Source organism: Gymnoscopelus braueri (genome assembly GCF_963280865.1).
Source record: "Gymnoscopelus braueri genome assembly, chromosome: 6".
NCBI classification, from domain to species: domain Eukaryota; kingdom Metazoa; phylum Chordata; class Actinopteri; order Myctophiformes; family Myctophidae; genus Gymnoscopelus; species Gymnoscopelus braueri.
In genome coordinates this window covers 3,128,192-3,146,919 of record NC_137607.1, presented here as the reverse complement: position 1 = coordinate 3,146,919, position 18,728 = coordinate 3,128,192, and the positions used below count along the sequence as shown (strand labels likewise).

The 18,728-nt window shown below is 40.0% G+C and overlaps 2 protein-coding genes across 2 annotated transcripts in view; both read left to right on the top strand.

Annotated features, from left to right (window-relative positions):
• The window catches only part of LOC308086406 (chemerin-like receptor 1), a gene marked incomplete at its 3' end in the record, with an annotated part of 38,914 nt that overhangs the window by 10,345 nt on the left and 9,841 nt on the right, over window positions 1-18,728 (top strand). The window lies entirely within an intron of this gene.
• LOC308086637 (chemerin-like receptor 1) lies at window positions 13,893-16,903 on the top strand. Its single transcript, XM_080430262.1, has 2 exons — window positions 13,893-13,979; window positions 15,440-16,903. Exon 2 carries the CDS (start codon window positions 15,449-15,451, stop codon window positions 16,568-16,570), a length of 1,122 nt encoding a protein of 373 aa, XP_080286388.1. The 5' UTR covers window positions 13,893-13,979; window positions 15,440-15,448; the 3' UTR covers window positions 16,571-16,903.

Sequence of the window (18,728 nt, the reverse complement as noted above, 5' to 3'; positions counted from 1 at the left end):
CATTGGAAACAAGCCCGCAAGGACTTTCATGAACGTCCTGTTAAAAGGAATTATCCTTATCACAATATAGAGCTATTTAACACTGTTACTGAACAAACTCTCTATAGCAGGGGTCATCAACATGTCCGTACACGGACAAACGTGTCCGTGGCACATTTTGTATTTTGGTTATAATGTGTACATAATCTATCCTAAATATATTTTAAATAGTTTGTTTTAATGATTTTGGTGACTCGTAAAGTGTCGGGATAAAAATTGTGCATTTCTACAGCGCTTTTATCCAAAGTGCTATATAAATTTTAACTTCGACTACGCCACCTTGTAAGTTTCAGCCAAAAAATCAATTAAAGTGCTAAAGTAACCACACTGAGTGCAACACAGGTTCGTTTGTAAATGAATGGAGCAGAGACGTGCTTCTCAAGATATTCAAGAACATTTATTTGTCAACCCAACAAGATAATATGCTCCACAAATGGGGGTGACATTTGAAGTAAGCACAATTTAATGTTAAAAGGGTAGAAAATATACAAGAGAAGCCACAGTCAGACTGCAGGGGAGAGGAGAGACAGAGGGGTTTGTAGAGTGAGGACACACGCACACGCACAGCTAACAACAATAACAATGAATAATATAAATGACAAGTGGCAGTTGAGTTATCAATGAAAATAAAATGCAATACATAAGAAATAACGGTCTAACAATAAGGGGCAAAAGCAGCAATGGAGCTAAGCCTATAAAATAAAACACCACAACAGTTAGCCCCCACAATGCATTATAATAAACATACAGAACTATATTACCTCAACAGTCAAGGTCTGTATGTAGGGCAGGGGGACCTGACACATGGCAGCAGTACACAAGGGCACAATGGAGAGTACACAAGGGCCTACAAGTACAGAATTATGTTAGAACCACGATATGAGGGCACCATAATATATATAAGGCAACTTTACACCACGTACCTCAGGTTAGGTGAGGTTTGGGCCCTAACACCTGGCCTACAAACAGCCTCTTGGCCTCTGATCTGATCCTCAACACTGAAGCAGAGAGGAGGGCGCCTGAGGAACATAGGACCATTAACAATAAATACAAAACAACAGTAAACAACAGTTTAAAAGCAAAACAACAATCCATTGCCTACCTTGCTCAGACAAGCCAGGGCCTACAGAGAGCCAACAGGAATGAATGAATGAGCACCAGGCTTTATAGGGGAGGGGTATGACTACTTACACCCAGTGCCATCTATTAGAGAGTTACGCCAACTCCGTTCACTTCTTCGGGCCAGGTCTTCTACATACACATACATTGGCGAATAGTGACAAATCCCTAAACCGGAAGTTCATGGAATGCATTGAAGTCGACGGCTCCTTGTCACTATTTCCAGCTACATGAACCACGTGACCGACGCTGTTTCTGACCCCTCATTGGCGCAACTCTCTAATTGCTTACACCTGAGTAATTGGGGCGTGGCCATAGAAGCCTGAATGGAGACAGGTCTCCCTTTTGCATAGATTGTGCATTACGTTCACCCCTTCACACACACATTCATACACCGATGGTGGAGGAAACCATGCAAGGCACCAACCTGCTCATCGGGAGCAATTAGGGGTTCAGCGTTGTCGCTGAGGGCGAGGTCTGCATCAGTCGAGACCCGCCTCTGAGAGGACCCACTGCCGCCAGTGGCCCCCTTCAGGCATTTTGCCTTAACAAACAGCACATGTAGTGCCTAGCAAGTGGAAGCTCCCAGATGATGCAATGCCCCACCATAGCCAGCTTCAGCGTATAGAAAGCAGAAGTTCAGTATTGCCTCACATTGACACACTCTACAGCAGGCCCCAAAGCTCAAGTGCACTGTTGCCCAATGTTGACAGGCCAAGGCCAAGTTCAGCAGACAGTATGCCCAGAGCTATGATGCTAACAGATGAAGAGATATTAGAACATGTGGTGGCCTGGCCACCATAAATGCTGGACACGCGGTCGCCACTCTTATGGAAAGATATGGGATTAGGGGAATAGTATTAAAATGGGTGAGAAGCTACTTGAGTGATAGGAAACAATTTGTGAAGTTGTGAGTCTGTGTCAACATGCTTGAACATTGCTTGTGGAGTCCCCCAGGGGTCAGTATTGGGTCCGAAACTGTTCATATTATATATAAATGATATGTGTGATGTATCTAAAATACTTCAAATGGTAGTATTTGCAGATGACACAAATATTTTTTGTTCTGGAACTAATTTACAGGAGCTTTTGGACCTGGTCACTTCTGAATTGTGCAAGTTAAAAAGGTGGTTTGATAGAAATAAATTGTCTTTAAATTTAGCTAAAACTAAATTCATGATATTTAGTAATTATAAAATAGATAATCAAGTAAATATACAAGTAGATGGGGTCGATATTGAAAGAGTTTTTGAAAACAAATTTCTTGGGGTGATAATAGATGATAGAATGAACTGGAAATCTCATATTAAATATATAAATACTAAACTATCAAGAGGCATTGCAGTTCTGAGCAAAGCAAAGCATTTTTTGGACTATAAATCACTCCGCATGCTTTACTGTTCCCTGGTGTTACCATATTTAAATTACTGTTCAGAGGTTTGGGGAAATACATATAAATCTTCACTTAATAAGTTAGTTATACTTCAAAAAAGAGCTATAAGAACAATACATAAAGCTGGATATCGAGATCATACTAATATATTATTCTTATATTCAAATCTCTTAAAATGTAGGGATATTATAGAACATAAAACTGCCCTTATAATGTACAAAGCTAGGAATAATCAGCTCCCTGGTAACATCCAGGTGATGTTCTCTGATAGAGAGGGGGGCTATAATTTAAGGGGGGAGTTAAATTTCAAAACTCAAGGTGCTCGGACGACATTAAAATCGTTCTGTATTTCTATATGTGGTGTTAAGCTATGGAACAGTATGAATGTGGAACTCAAGCAATGTTCAAATGTGTTCCGGTTTAAAAAAAGATATAAAGAATGTATTATTATGAGGTATTGGGAGGAAGAATACAGTAATAATCTATAGGTTACTAAGACAATTGTATTGATGATGATATATGCAGATAATAATTATAGAATGTGTAAATACTTGTTTTTATGTATATATGTGTATATATGTATATGGATATGTCTATATATATGTGTATATATATTTATATTGATTACTTATTTAATTTGTAATATTTGGTTTAGTTAATATTTGGTTTAGTTAAGGGTATACCATGTGGGTATATGATATATATAAGAATGTGATGACGCTGAAGGAAGCGGAAAGAAGGGGTAGGATCAAATAAGTTTTATACTTCAACCTACTCCTTTTTGAACATGTAAATTTATAGTTTTTGTTGTTGCCTGAGAGGCTGTATTGCAATTTATTGCATTTATTTTATTTTTAGTTTTTAACATGTTCAAAATAAAGATTCATTCATTCATTCATTCATTCATTCATTCATTCATTCATTCATTCACTCTTAATGCAGAAAGAGCAAATGTAAAGAGACATATCGAGGAACTAGGAGAAACAATCGCTACTCTTAATGCAGAAAGGGAGAATGTGGAGAGAAATATTGAGGAGTTAGGAGGAACAATGAGAGAAAGAGAGCGTCAGAGGGCAGTGATAGAAATAAGTGACGATAAAGGAGAGGAGGGAGAGGAGTTGCAGCAGGAGAGAAACGAGCACAGTGAGGGGGAATTAGAGGAACAGGGTTCAGATTTGGATGAGATGGACCTGGACGACCTGACCCTCCGGCAGCGACAGATAATACGAATAATGAGGCAGATTGGATCACCAGATAGAGCCCATCATTCCCCTGTCGGCATAAGAGAAGAGTATGAGGTGACCACCCCAGAACTGGGAAGTACCTCCCCCTCCCCCTCGCACCACAACACCCCCAGAAGAATGGGATGTCAACAGCCCATCTTACAGCCCACTTTATTCCCCCTCTAGCCCATACTATCCACTTTATTCCCCCTCTATTCCAACGCCTGAGACACCACCAGATGAGGAAGACCATCCAAGCACCCAGTTCCGTAGTTTAACCGACGTGGAGGACGATATGAATCATCTTCTTTTGGACATAGACTGACTGGGACCATTGGAGTTTGGAAAATGAGCTATGGGGATTTTTTGGGATAGGAGCTATGGGGAATTTTGTAAATAGGCTTTTATGAAATAATAATTGATCAAGTGTTTGTTATTTTCCATATCTATGATAGATGTAGATCTATTAACGCATGTAAACTTGAAACTGGTTCAGTAAACAGTAGTCCAAAGTAAACTCAAACTGGAGGCTGGAGGGTTAATATCAAGACATGCAGTAAGAGAGTTGGAGAGTGAGAGTTGCGGAAGAGATGAGGAAAGTACCCAGTACAGTATGAGGAACTAGTAGAGCGAACAACAGGAAATTACAAGACAGCGCGTTGTGCCAAGCAGAGAGCAAGTGAGAACCAGGAGTAGAAATACTTAAGCTGAAGTAGAAATACTTTAGGTCAAACATAAGTGGAGGAACATTCATTATGATTAATCATGGTGCTAATTATTATCTAAAAGATGAGATGATCACTGAAACAGAAAGGAAAGGTAGTGTAAAGAATGGAACAAGGAAAGTAGAAGGAAAAGGTATTACATAGAAGTAAAAAGGCCACATAGGCATATTAATTGTTAACTAATTATTATTAATAAATAATAAGGGAGACAATTAGTTTAAAGAGATGAAGAATGTAATATGATGACAAAGGTGTAGTGATGAATGATAGCCCTTAGTTGAGGCACTGGGAAGGAATCCATGTAAATATTGTGTGAGTACTATAAGTATTATAGGGTTATTCATGAAGGATACAGGGACCAGTGTAAATACTACAAGTATTATAGGGTTGTGGGCGCACTGTAGACAGCCTACCATGGTCTATGGTACGTAGTAAAGAAAAAGGTTACTTGTCTAGATTGGTTAGCTGGCGATTATCAAACTGGATTAGATAACATAGGAGGGAGAGTGGGAAAGTTGAGGGATGATCTGTATGCTGGTTATGTATGCTGTAGGATGGTTGAAATACCTGTGGAAAATCCATGAGTGAGAAAGATAGTATACCCCCGCTGTAAAAGGGGAGCGATCTGCCACGTACAGATCAGGGGCTTAAATTCATATCATTTTACACCAATGACCTGCACCCAGCAGTGGATGATGTAATAGCTATTGTGGATGATGTAATAGCTATGTGGCTATTACATCAACGAGTGGATGATGTAATAGCTATTGTGGCTACTAGTGGATATTGTAATAACTTTCCCTGTCGACACTGCCAGTTGGAAACAGACTGAACGCAACCATATCGTGGATGCTGTGACAGAATTCTGAGAAGACGCACCAGGGGTGTGGCAGTGTGCCCATTAATAGAAAACATACATCGTCATTGCAAGTCAGCTGGGTGGAGAAAGAAAGATATTAATTACCAGTAAACATCACTCCCATTAGGGGACGGATTAATATCAGGATAGGTCAGAGAGCATAGTGGGAGGTAAGGTAGGGAGGGCCAAGTGGCCCGTTATAAAGTAGTGCACATAGAGAGATCTGGACTCTTTGCGCGTTAGAGTAGATTACCTAGAAGTCTGTCAGAGTAGTTTTACCATATTACCCAATATAGGGACATCGTTCCTTTTTGTGCTATTATGGCAGTAAAATGCTCGGAGTGACAGACAGGGTAGAAGAATTAGCCAATAACTTAGTGAGTGATTAGGATAAGAGTCCCCAATCTGGTGACAAGGATAAATAGGGGTTTTCACCACTTTTTGGCCTATTACTAGGTTGTATGCAGACGAGAGAAAGATTGATCACCTTATTTCTCACTATGCTCTAAAATAGACAATAGACAGAAGTATTATGGATTGTTGTACATATGCTGTAATTAAATACATTAATTCAATGATTAAAGCAGTGTGATCAGACAGGCTGAGATACCATCACTGAGCTGAAGACAGCAGAAACAAACCTGCAACTGAATCTCTCAAGACCGTTTCAAGCCAGTGTAAGTGATGCTGTTGAATAATAATCCATGACAATAATACAGTATGCTGACATGTATAATACATAGTGGACTAATAATACATGTATAACACATAGTGGACTAATAATACATGTATAACACATAGTGGACTAATAATACATCTATAACACATAGTGGACTAATAATACATGTATAATACATAGTGGACTAATAATACATGTATAATACATAGTGGACTAATAATACATGTATAATACATAGTGGACTAATAATACATGTATAATACATAGTGGACTAATAATACATGTATAACACATAGTGGACTAATAATACATGTATAACACATAGTGGACTAATAATACATCTATAACACATAGTGGACTAATAATACATGTATAATACATAGTGGACTAATAATACATGTATAATACATAGTGGACTAATAATACATGTATAATACATAGTGGACTAATAATACATGTATAATACATAGTGGACTAATAATACATGTATTAATTTGGTTTGAGTGTCTATGGTTTGAACGATGTCTATCGTTATAAAATGATTAGTGTGTTGTTAAATGAAGCAAAGTTGTATACATTAATGTTGTGATAATGTAATCTTGTAAAAAAAACATAATAATTATAGAAATAATAATAATAATCTGCTTTGGTCTAACATCTGTCTTTCACACTTTAAATCTCTCTCTCTCTCTCTCTCTCTCTCTCTCTCTCTCTTTCTCTCTCTCTCTCTCTCTCTCTCTCTCTCACACACACACACACACACACACACACACACACACACACACACACACACACACACACACACACACACACACACACACACACACACACACACACACACACACACACACACACACACACACCTATTAGTTAGGTGTGAACAGGCAGTAAGGTGTTTCCAGAGTTCATCACAGCAGAAGAGGGCTCACACGTTGCTCTGTGTTATCTGTGAGTATATTACTGTTATATCACTATTATATTACTATTATATCACTATTATATATATATACATATATTATATATATCACTATTATTAGGCTACTATTATATCACCATAATTACTAGTAGCTCTGTTGAACTGAGAGTTGAATCTAATGCAGAGATACATGGCTGTAGATTTAAACAGCATTTTGTTCAAGTTAAGCTGCTGACTTTGAATACATTAAAACTAGTTTTTACACAAGGATCTCCAGCAATGTTTTCACCTTGTTGTAGATTTATCATTTCAACAATATATTTTATTCACTATTATTATTAGTCACACTCTTCTAACCACTGCATGTCTCTCTCTGCACAAATGACTTGTGTGTTTGTGTTCTTATGGTGTGTGTTGTGTGTCTATGAACCTGTTAAACCGGGTCATAATTACAGATATCTTCATAATATGTTGGTGATAAACATAATATATATTCCTCTCCTCGTTACTCGGGCCAACCTGGTTGATTGTGGGTTTTTCAGTCTCACATCAACATGTCATTTCAAAATATAATAATGATACAGATCAGTGATGGAAAAGGCTTCCAAACTGGCCCAATCTCTACTCTGTGGGAGTGGGAGCCCCCACCAGGGAGCTAGCTTTACAGACCACTGGACCGATCACTGAACAAACACGTGTTTTCAGTGTACTGTGATGTGCTTTTCATTTACAATGTGTTTTTACAATTCACTGAAAGTTATGATTATGTAATTTAACTAGAAAGTACTGTTCCTGAAGAAACAGTGTGGGATCGCTAAGAATGTTGATGGTATTGAGTATTAGCCAATCACAGCACGTCCTGCAAAGCTTAGCCTATGGGTGTGTTTTCCACAGCATGGCGTCACAGCGAAAGACACATTTTCAGTTTGTAGCTAAAGGTATGAAGGACTAGTTAGCCGTCAAAAAACAGCCGGAATAATAATAATAATAATGAAAAGTGAAGATCCACAATAATGTTTTTTTTTTATTGCAAAATGCATTTACAATACACTTTTCTCCTGTAAATACATGCCCTGGATGATGTTATAAAAAGCTTTTATGTGGTGTCTAATACATTTTCTGTATAGTTTTTTGCATACCTTAATGTAATGTGAGAAAGTGTAGGGTAAAGAGCCTTATGTTTGCAGCCCAAAATGTGCAACTGATACAAATTCATCCCTGAGGATATGACAAAAATGTACTTACATACACATCAATGTGCATTTCCCTTTCCATATAGGAGTGCATCATGGCATCCGTGACGTCACCTTCACCTACCACTGACTACTACAATGACACTGTTCCTTATGTCCACAATCCTACACCACCGTGCATTAACCGTCCATTGTGCGTCACCGTGCTTGTGATACGTGTGATCATCTTCCTGCTCGGGGTTGTGGGCAACGGCCTGGTCATCTGGGTCATTGGCTTCAAGATGAAGCAGAAGACGGTGACCACAACATGGTACCTCAGCCTGGCCGTCTCCGACTTCCTCTTCTGCGCAACGCTGCCTTTCACCTTCCATGCGATAGCATCAGGATCTTGGATCTTTGGACTTTTCATGTGCAAGTTCATCTCCTTTGTCTTATTCCTCAACATGTTCAGTAGCATTTTCCTGATGGTTGTCATCAGTGTTGACCGTTGTGCGGGTGTTGTGTTTGTGTTTTGGGCCCGAAACAATCGTACGCTGAAAAGGGCAACGCTTACAGTGGTCGTTGCCTGGCTCCTTGCTATGGCGCTGAGCATTCCCTCCTTAGTGGTAAATGACATTATATCAGACAATAACCAGGTTACTTATTGCTACAACAATTATGAAATGCTACCCAGCAGCTCTACAGGTGTCCCTGTCTTTCGCTTTGTTCTAGGCTTTGTATTCCCTCTGGTCATCATCATTGTGTGTTCTTCTATAATCATTGTAAGGCTACGGAACAACAGGATGGCCAGGACGGCCAGGACCGCCAAGCCCTTCAAAGTCATGACTGCCGTGATTGTCACATTTGTCCTCTGTTGGCTCCCCTACCACATCTTTGTTTTACTAGACATCAACCTGGCTCAATACACATTTATTGGCACTGGACTGAAGATATCATTGACTCTTTTAAGCGCAAACAGTTGCATCAACCCGTTCCTCTATGCGTTCATGGGCAAATTAGGCAAGCAGAATCCAAGGAGCTATTTTAAAAAAATCGTTTCAAAAATTGAAAATGCTTTCAATGAAGAGAAAAAGATCCATGTGACAGATGACCATGTTCTGAGTCCAATGTCCACCACCCAGAGACAAACAGGACTTTAGTCTATGCTAGTCTAGGATGGCTCAAGTACTCATGGTAAAGATACTCAGAGGATCAATGGGTCTGGTCTTTAAGATACTCAGAAGAACAGTGTCCAGATACTGTAGATACCTGTTGAACTACTTCTCTAGAGTGAGTGATGTCCATGGTCATAACCAAAATGTGTCTATTTAAAAAAAAAATGCATCTAATACGCTGCCACCAAAATGTGGAAGGACCTACTGAAATACATAAAGGTTCTCGACTCCCTTTAAACTCAAAACTAACCTGAAATAATTCCTGTCCTGAAATACAAGTGAACATTTAACTCCTTGAACAGCTTGATAGTAGAATCCTCTGCCCCCCCCACCGGCCCCACCCCTCCTTTCTCTGTAAATATACCATATGATTCTATTGAGCTTCACAGTATTCCTTTATGTTTTGTAGTATATATTGTATTGTATTGTATATTATCATGTATTACTGATGAATTGAGTACAAAGAACCACAATGGAAACAAGCCCCTCTGGCTTTTTGTGTTATCTCTGAGGACCCCTAGAGTTACTACAGGGGGTCCACACATTTTTTTTGTGAAAGGATTTTTTCTTTTTTTTTTTACATTACAGGATCTACAAGCTCTGTGAGCCTGTAGATCGGCTATTTTTGGCAAAGAGGTAAATAGGTGTAGAGGGAAAAAAAGAGCAGACCAAGTTAAAAAGAAAAAGTTTAATCTGAAACACAATTGTGTACATTATAGTGGGGGGTCCCTGCTTCATCTCTCTCTCATTTATAGGGGGTCCTTGAACTGAAAAAACATTGAAGACCCCTGATCTATGGCATAGAGAAGCTGTGTTTATTGTGAAGAGGAAGGTGTGAGACACCAACCCAGATTTGGCACAAACAAAGAATTATGTGGAATGCCCTACCAAAAGTAGTAAAGGAGTGTAAAACCCTACTCACTTTCAAAACGGCCCTAAAAGATCACCTTCAGGAGGCTGACATTCTAAACCGTCCCCTGTAAAACTACCCCCCCCCCCCTTGAACTGTTTACTGTACTTTTTGTTTAGTTTTTCTTACCTTTAAAATGTTTATATGATGTTCTGCATAGTAGTGTATATCTGTCTGTCATTTAGTGTCCATGAATTGAGTATGTGAGGATCCCAATTGAAACAAGCCAGTAGGCTTTTCTGAGCTTTTCAATCCTATTCAGTTGACCTTGTATTGTAAACTGTAATTCCATGTGATTTTTTTCTCTGCAAACTTCTATATAAAGTATTCAATCAATCAATGAAAAACCAGACTCAACAATACAGATGAGCTTAAGGCTGCTATCAAAGCATACTTTACACATGGTAGACATTTCTGTATCATAAATCATTTTTTTGTTTTGTTGGTGGTCTTATGTACCATGTAATATTTTGAGATATGGATTATTTTATTTTCATGAGCTGTATGAGCCATAATCATCAAGATTAAAACAACAAAAACAGTTTGAAATATTTCACTTTATGCACATAATTAGAATATGAAAGTTTCACTTTTTGAATGATATTATGACATTTCACACTGTTCTAAACATAACAACAGACTTTGTGTTGCATAATGAAAGGTTGATATTGTTTATTATGTTTGGTTGTAATCAACTTTGACGTACAAATCATTTTATATTTTATATCCCCACTATGTTTCTGAGGTCACTGTATGACATCATCATATGAGGTCACTGTATGACATCATCATATATGAGGTCATCCGCTGTATGATGTTGTCATCATCATCATCATCATCATCACTGCTCAGACAGACAGACAGACAGACAGACAGTAGGGGTGTGCCGATATATCGTCCCGCGATATATCGCGATACGTTTTCGTGGCGATATGTATCGTTTTGGGGGGAAAAAATATTGTTTTGAAAAACTTCTTCAAATGTTTTACAATAATAATAATCAGGCATGCAAACAGCCCCGAGGTCAAAAGGTGACAACATGTTTTATTTTTTTGGGTCACACTAAAAAACACCTTTTTGGATTCAAAACGGCTATTGTAGCTGAAAAGCTACAAGTTTGCATGTCTGAGCAAAAACAGAATTATTTGTTTGCATTTGCTTTTTTTCTCCCCCATATATTTTCATAATAAAAAAGTGCGTATCGTATCGAAATCGTATCGAAGTTGTGAGCCAAATATCGTATTGTTTCGTGAAATTAGTGTATCGGCACACCCCTAACAGACAGACAGACAGACAGACAGACAGACAGACAGACAGACAGACAGACAGACAGACAGACAGACAGCTACACAATATACAACAGGTTGTGATTGAATAATTGACTATATATATACACAATATATATATATGACAACAGTGACATCTGGTGGTGATACATGACCACAGCACAAGAGGAAGATTTCCTATTCATTTGAATTACTGGCTTTTAAAAATAATAATTCATCTCCCAGTACAACAGCATCAGACTGTGGTTGTACTGGTCAGCTCCCAGTACAACAGTATTAGACTGTGGTTGTAGCCTACTGGTCAGCTCCCAGTACAACAGTATCAGACTGTGGTTGTACTGGTCAGCTCCCAGTACAACAGTATCAGACTGTGGTTGTACTGGTCAGCTCCCAGTACAACAGTATCAGACTGTGGTTGTACTGGTCAGCTCCCAGGTTTTAATGTGTTGCTGAAAAGGAGAATTCGTGCTCAGCAAACCTCGCCATGGCAAATAATAGAGGTGGTGCCATGGTTTTGCACTTTTTCTGTGTTTAGACACCCTGGTGGTGTTTTTATGGGCAATGGTGTCTTCTGTGACTATATCGAGTTTCTTCCTGGAGGCTGAGACCTTGAGAGTCAAACGTGCCAATCAAAAAACAGCGATTTACTGACGCAATACAATCATACCCTCCCCCTCATTATCATAACACAACAGGTGTGGGCTTGGCTAAGAAAAAGCATTCCCCACGCCCCCGGACGGACGGACGGACGGACGGACGGACGGACGGATGAACGGACGGACAGGGGGCAAAACATACTCTGTTAAATATTAATACTTATTAATGGAACCAAATGGACCCATAGGGTCCATCAAAAAATATGATGTATTATATTTTTCCAAGCTTTGCTGTTGTAGATGTCCAGTGCCATTATCAAACAATCTGTAAAGACTGTGGCTACCCAGCTGTCAGAGCTGTTCTAGACCAGTTGTTCTCAAACCTTTTCTTGTCAAGTACCACCAAATTAAAATGTAAATATAAGTAATTTAAAAGAATACTTAAGATGTTTAACCTAAAAGATGTTTTGAAAACAGAAAATAGCGAAATCAGTGTAACCAGTTTAAACCCACGTATATGCATTGCTATTTGAAATAGCAGATCTACAAGCTCACAACGCGTCGCAAAGCTTGTAGATCTGCTATTTTCAAATAGCCAATGTATAGGTTTCAACTGGTTACACTGATTTTGATGCAAAACAAATGTTGCTGTGGACCCTCTGGAACCCCCTTAAGGACCCCTGGGGGTCCCCAGACCCCAGTTTGACAACCAGTGCTCTGGAGCATTTTAAAAACAACTGGGAAGGGCCATGGGCAGTCCTTTCATGAGGAGGAGGAGGGACAAGGACAGGTGGGTGGTCTTGTAGGAGGAGGCGGAGGGACTGGTTCAGGTGGGAGGTGCTAAGGTGAGAACCAGGTATACTTAGGGTGCGTTCGGAAATACAGCACTGAGAGCACTGGCCAATACAAACTAATAGGCAAGTGCGCTCCGGTGCGCAATTTCCGAACGCACCCTTAATGAACTGGAGGCGTGTCCACATAAAAACATTTAACACTTTCTGTACACTTTTTTGAAAAAATCTTCCTCCTAGTATAACCATAATACCTAATGATCATGTTTTAGGGGGGGGGGGTGACTGAAAATCACGGCACCCTGTGTTTAAAAAAAGATGGGAAAATGAACTATAAAACCCCACCCAGCTGCTTTGCATAAGGACTATTAAAGCAGTGTGATCAGACATGATGTGTCAAAACCGAGTTGTAGTAACACGCCCCCTTCTGTGACGCACGCGGAACTGCTTCACCCCTAGTCATGCTCCACTTTCCAGTAGGACAGCACTGCTTGGCGCTGGCTTTGCCTGGGGGGGAGGCAATGACAGCGGTACAGCGGTACAGCGACTCGCTCGCCTAACGGCTCACTCGGCGATGCCTCTCGTTGCTCAAGTCCGCCAGAAACGGCGCGCCTCTGACGTTGTAAAATTTTTTTTTGGCCAACTACTAAATATTAACTTAATATTAGGGTCTGTTAGTCTGTTTTCACCAAACGGGCCGAGTGGTCCGCCTTGCTGGGGGCGACAAAAACGTTGCCTAAACATAACCTTAATCCTAATAAAATAATTATTGTATGAAAAATAAATAGTGCGATGAAAAGGATTCAATCCCGAAGGACCAAGGATTGAAAGGCTAATGCTTAACGTTCACGCCACAGTGCCATCTGGTACATCAAGGGTTATGTTAAGGGAGTTATTTAAAGCGGTCCGCCTATGTGAGAGGCAGTTCCGCGTGTGTCACAGAAGGGGGCGTCACCAAGTTACTACTACAACTCGGTGGCAAAAGCTGGTGCGCGTCACAACCAGGCTGAGATACCACTGAGCTGAAGACAACAGAAACAAACCTGCAACTGAATCTCTGAAGGATCTTCAAGTTCTTTGACCGTTTCAAGCCAGTGTAAGTGATGCTGTTGAATAATAAGCCATGACAATAATACCGTATGCTGACATGTATAATACATAGTGGACTAATAATTCATGTATAATACATAGTGGATTATCCATTTGGTTTGGAGTGTCTGTCTGTCGTTATAAAATGATTAGTGTGTTGTTAAATGAAGCAAAGTTGTATACATTAATGTTGTTGATAATGTAATCTTGTAAAATAATAATAATAACAACAATAATAATAATAACAACAATAATAATAATAACAACAATAATAATCTGTCGTACACACTTTGAATGTCTCTCTCTCTCTCTCTCTCTCTCTCTCTCTCTCTCTCTCTCTCTCTCTCTCTCTCTCTCTCTCTCTCTCACACACACACACACACACACACACACACACACACACACACACACACACACACACACACACAAACACATTACGCTCTTCCAACCACTGCATTTTTCTCTCTGCACGAAAGACTTGTCCCAGCCTGTGTGTGTGTGTTCTTATGGTGTGTGTTGTGCTATGAACCTGTTAAACCGGGTCATAATTACAGAAACTTAATATCTGTGGCAGGTGATAAACATACTGTATGTTCCTCTCCTCGTCACTTGGCCCAACCTGGTCGATCGTGTGTTTTTCAGTCTCACATCAACATGTTATTTCAAAATACATACAGATCAGTGATGGAAAAGGCTTCCAAACTGGCCCAATCTCTACTCTGTGGGAGTGGGAGCCCCCACGAGGGAGCTAGCTTTACAGACCACTGGATAGATTTTTGCAGTTGCACATTGCACATTGAGTGTACTGTAATGTGCTTTCATTCATCATGTTTCACTGAAAGTTATGATTACATAATTTAACTAGATAAAGTGCTCCTCGGAGCACAGGTCTCCGCCAGGTCAGGTACGTTATTGTGGCCTCCTGGTGGCGCTATAATGAATGTGAAAAGGGTGACATTTATTCTGAGGCCTTTTGCGGCAATCGTACACTGCATTCATGATTTGAGGCATTTTGTTCAAAACGTACCAATTTTGGAAGCCAACCTTAGCCAATGAGGATGGAATATGGGAAGTCGGACAGATCCGTATTGATCACATGACTATAGAGATACTGTGTACCAATTTGCATGACGTTTGGATAAAATCTGTAGGAGTAATATAAAACAATGGGTTTTGCACAATGCCTTTTGGCCTGGCGGAGACAATAATTACTTTTTTATGGCAAAATGTATTTACAATACACCTTTCTCCTGTAAGTACATGCGCTGGATACTGTTATAAAAAAGTTTTAATGTGGTGTCTGATACATTTTCTGTATAGTTTTTTGCATTATTAGTATTGTGGGAAACTCTAGGGTAAAGAGAACTTTTTTCTGCAACCCAAAATGTGCAACTGATACAAATGCATCCTTGAGATATAATAAAAATGTACTTACACACATCAATGTGCATTTCCCTTTCTTTATAGGAGAGCACCATGGCATCCGTGACGTCACCTTCACCTACCTTTGACTACTACGATGACTACTACGATGACTACTACGATGATATTTTTCCCAATTACACTGATTACACTGATTACACTGATGATCCCACTGACTACTACACTGTCCACAATTTGTGCATTAACCATCCACGGTGCGGCACCCTGCTTGTGATAAATGTGATCATCTTCCTGCTCGGAGTTGTGGGCAACGGCCTGGTCATCTGGGTCATTGGCTTCAAGATGAAGCAGAAGACGGTGACCACAACATGGTACCTCAGCCTGGCCGTCTCCGACTTCCTCTTCTGTGCAATGCTGCCTTTCATCATCCATCATAGAGCAACACAATCTTGGATCTTTGGACTTTTCATGTGCAAGTTCATCTCCTTTGTCATGTTCCTCAACATGTTCAGTAGCATTTTCCTGATGGTTGTCATCAGTGTTGACCGTTGTGTGAGTGTTGTGTTTGTGTTTTGGGCCCGAAGCAATCGTACGATGAAAAGGGCAGCGCTTACAGTGGTTGTTGCCTGGCTCTTTGCTATGGCGCTGAGCATTCCCTCCTTAGTGGTTCGTGATGTTAAAACAGACCAAAAACAGGTTACTCATTGCTACAACAATTATGAAATGCTACCCAGCGGCAATATAGGTGTCTTTCGCTTTGTTCTAGGCTTTGTATTCCCTCTGGTCATCATCATTGTGTGTTCTTCTATTATCATTGTAAGGCTACGGAACAACAGGATGCCCAGGACAACCAGGACGTCCAGGACGGCCAGGACGGCCAGGCCCTTCAAGATCATGACTGCCGTGATTGTCACATTTGTTCTCTGTTGGCTCCCCTACCACATCTTTGTTTTACTAGGCTTCGACCCCAGTCTGACAATTGGACGGGGTGTATCAGGGACTCTTGCAAGCGCAAACAGTTGCATCAACCCGTTCCTCTATGCGTTCATGGGCAAAGTCGGCAAGCAGAAACCAAGGAGCTCTTTCAAAAGAATTGTTTCAAAAATTGAAAATGCTTTCAATGAAGAGAAAAAGATCCATGTGACAGATGACCATGTTCTGAGTCCAATGTCCACCACCCAGAGACAAACAGGACTTCAGTCTATGCTAGTCTAGGATGTCTCAAAAATAAAAAAAGGTTTAATCTGAAACGCAATTGTATACATTATAGTGGGGGGTCCCTGCTTCATCTCTCTCTCAGCTATAGGGGGTCCTTGGCCTGAAAAACGTTGAAGACCCCTGATCTATGGCATAGAGAGAGTCTGTGTTGTAATGTCCAGAGGAAGATGTGAGACACCAGACTCAACAATACAGATGAGCTTAAGGCTGCTATCAAAGCATACTTTTCACATGGTAGACATTTCTGTATTATAAATCCTTTTTTTTCTTTGTGGTCTTCAAACATTTTCAGATTTTTTTTATTTTCATAACCTGTATGTACCATAATGATCAAGATTAAAACAACAAAAACAAAGTTTGAATTATTTCACTTTATGCAGATATTATAATATGAAAGTTTCACTTTTTTAATGATATTATTATGGAAGGAAATATATTGTAATTAATTTAGATGCACAGGGCCATGAGCCATTTGGTTTTAATCATCTTTGATGAACAAATCATTTCATAAGACTTTAGCCCACTATGTCTCTGAGGTCACTGAATGACATCATCATGTATGAGGTCACCCACTGTATGACATCATCATCATCATCATCATCACTGCTTAGACAGACAGACAGACAGACAGAAATGGGGTTACAAAATCGTGGGATAAAAAAAATTAATTACTGGCTTTTATTTTAAGATATTCTTAATTTCCACTTTGAAATTGCACTAAGAATAAGTGTGGGGTTGCCAAAGAATTTCCACTATAAAACGGGGTCGTGGCATAAAAAAGTTTGAGTACCCCTGTTGTAGAGTGATATAATGCGCAGCCTGCGGAGCTAGTTCAGGCAGGCAACTCAAGGCAGAGCGCCAACCCGATCAGGTGACCAGTCACATGCTCTCTTCACCCGATCTTGGCGGTTAATTAAACTTCTCTGCCTACCTGTTCATTCTGGCTTCTCTCTCTGGCTGTGCTGTCGTGCTGCTGTTGCCCTCCTCTGCTGTCATCGTTGTCTCCTGCCGTATCATCCGCTGTCTGTCGCTTTACCTCGCTGTCTGCTGCTGCCCATGAAGCTTCTCTATCCCACCGCCTCCCCGGCATCCACCTGTAGGCTCTGTTTCTAGATTCCCATAGGGGGTCTTAATTAATTTCCTGTAATTCTATTTTGCGTCTTCTGAATGCAGCTCCTCTTTGCTGGTGATGCTTTCATTGTAGTACAATATGAGTGTGAAGCTACTCCCTGTGCCGTTTTCATACAGTACCCAGGGCCGATTCTGACCCAATTGCCGCCCAAGGTAAGCTTTCTCGAAATTTCCCCTAAATGTTTGTCCTTTTTTTTTTTACACTGATGTGTACAGGGTTGCATTGCTCACTGGACGGCCTTGCACGCCGTGCAGGAACCTATTTGACCAGGAGCACGCGCAGGCACACGCATAGATTTAAAACTACTTTAAATTCACACCTCAACAAAGTTGAGTGACCTGTAGTGTAGATGTTAAGCGACGTGCGCTTGACGTCATTAAAATAGAGCAACCACGTTCCAATTCAGCATTGCAACACTGGATGTGTGTCACAGTTCAGAAATCGGTACGAAGGTTTGGTCATTTCAAACTAGATTTCAAACTCTTTTCTTCTCTATCTATTTTATTTTATCTTATCTTCTTTTCTTTTTATATGAATGTCAGAACAATGGCTTCTTTCCAGGAAGAGAAAGACTGTAGTTTCTATTAATAGAGGCCTGCCCTTATACCCCCCCCCCCCAAATGTTTCTATGAATTGAGTACAAAGGACCCCAATGTAAACAAGCCATAGTGCTTTCTTGGGTTTTAAATCCTCTTAGATGACCTTGTATTGAACTGTATACTTTCCTGTGATTTTTTTCTGCAAACTGCTATTCTATCAATCAATCAATGTTTAGCAGGAATGTATACATACAGTATCAGTAAAAACTCAATAGCATCAACAGGTACATTTACAGAGAAAGGAGGGGTGGGAGGGCAGAGGATGCTACTACCAAGGTGTTAAATAGTTAAACTATGCTCACTTGTATTTTGAGGTCAGACATTCTTTTAGGTTACTTTATAGTTTGGTTAGGGAGTGAAGATCTTTAATGTCAGTTGGAAGGTCATTCCACATTTTGGTGGCAGCATCTAGTAGAATGCATTT

Excerpts from the sequence above, each read along its gene's own strand:
- LOC308086637 (XM_080430262.1), top strand. The coding sequence starts at position 15,449 with ATGGCATCCGTGACGTCACCTTCACCTACCTTTGACTACTACGATGAC.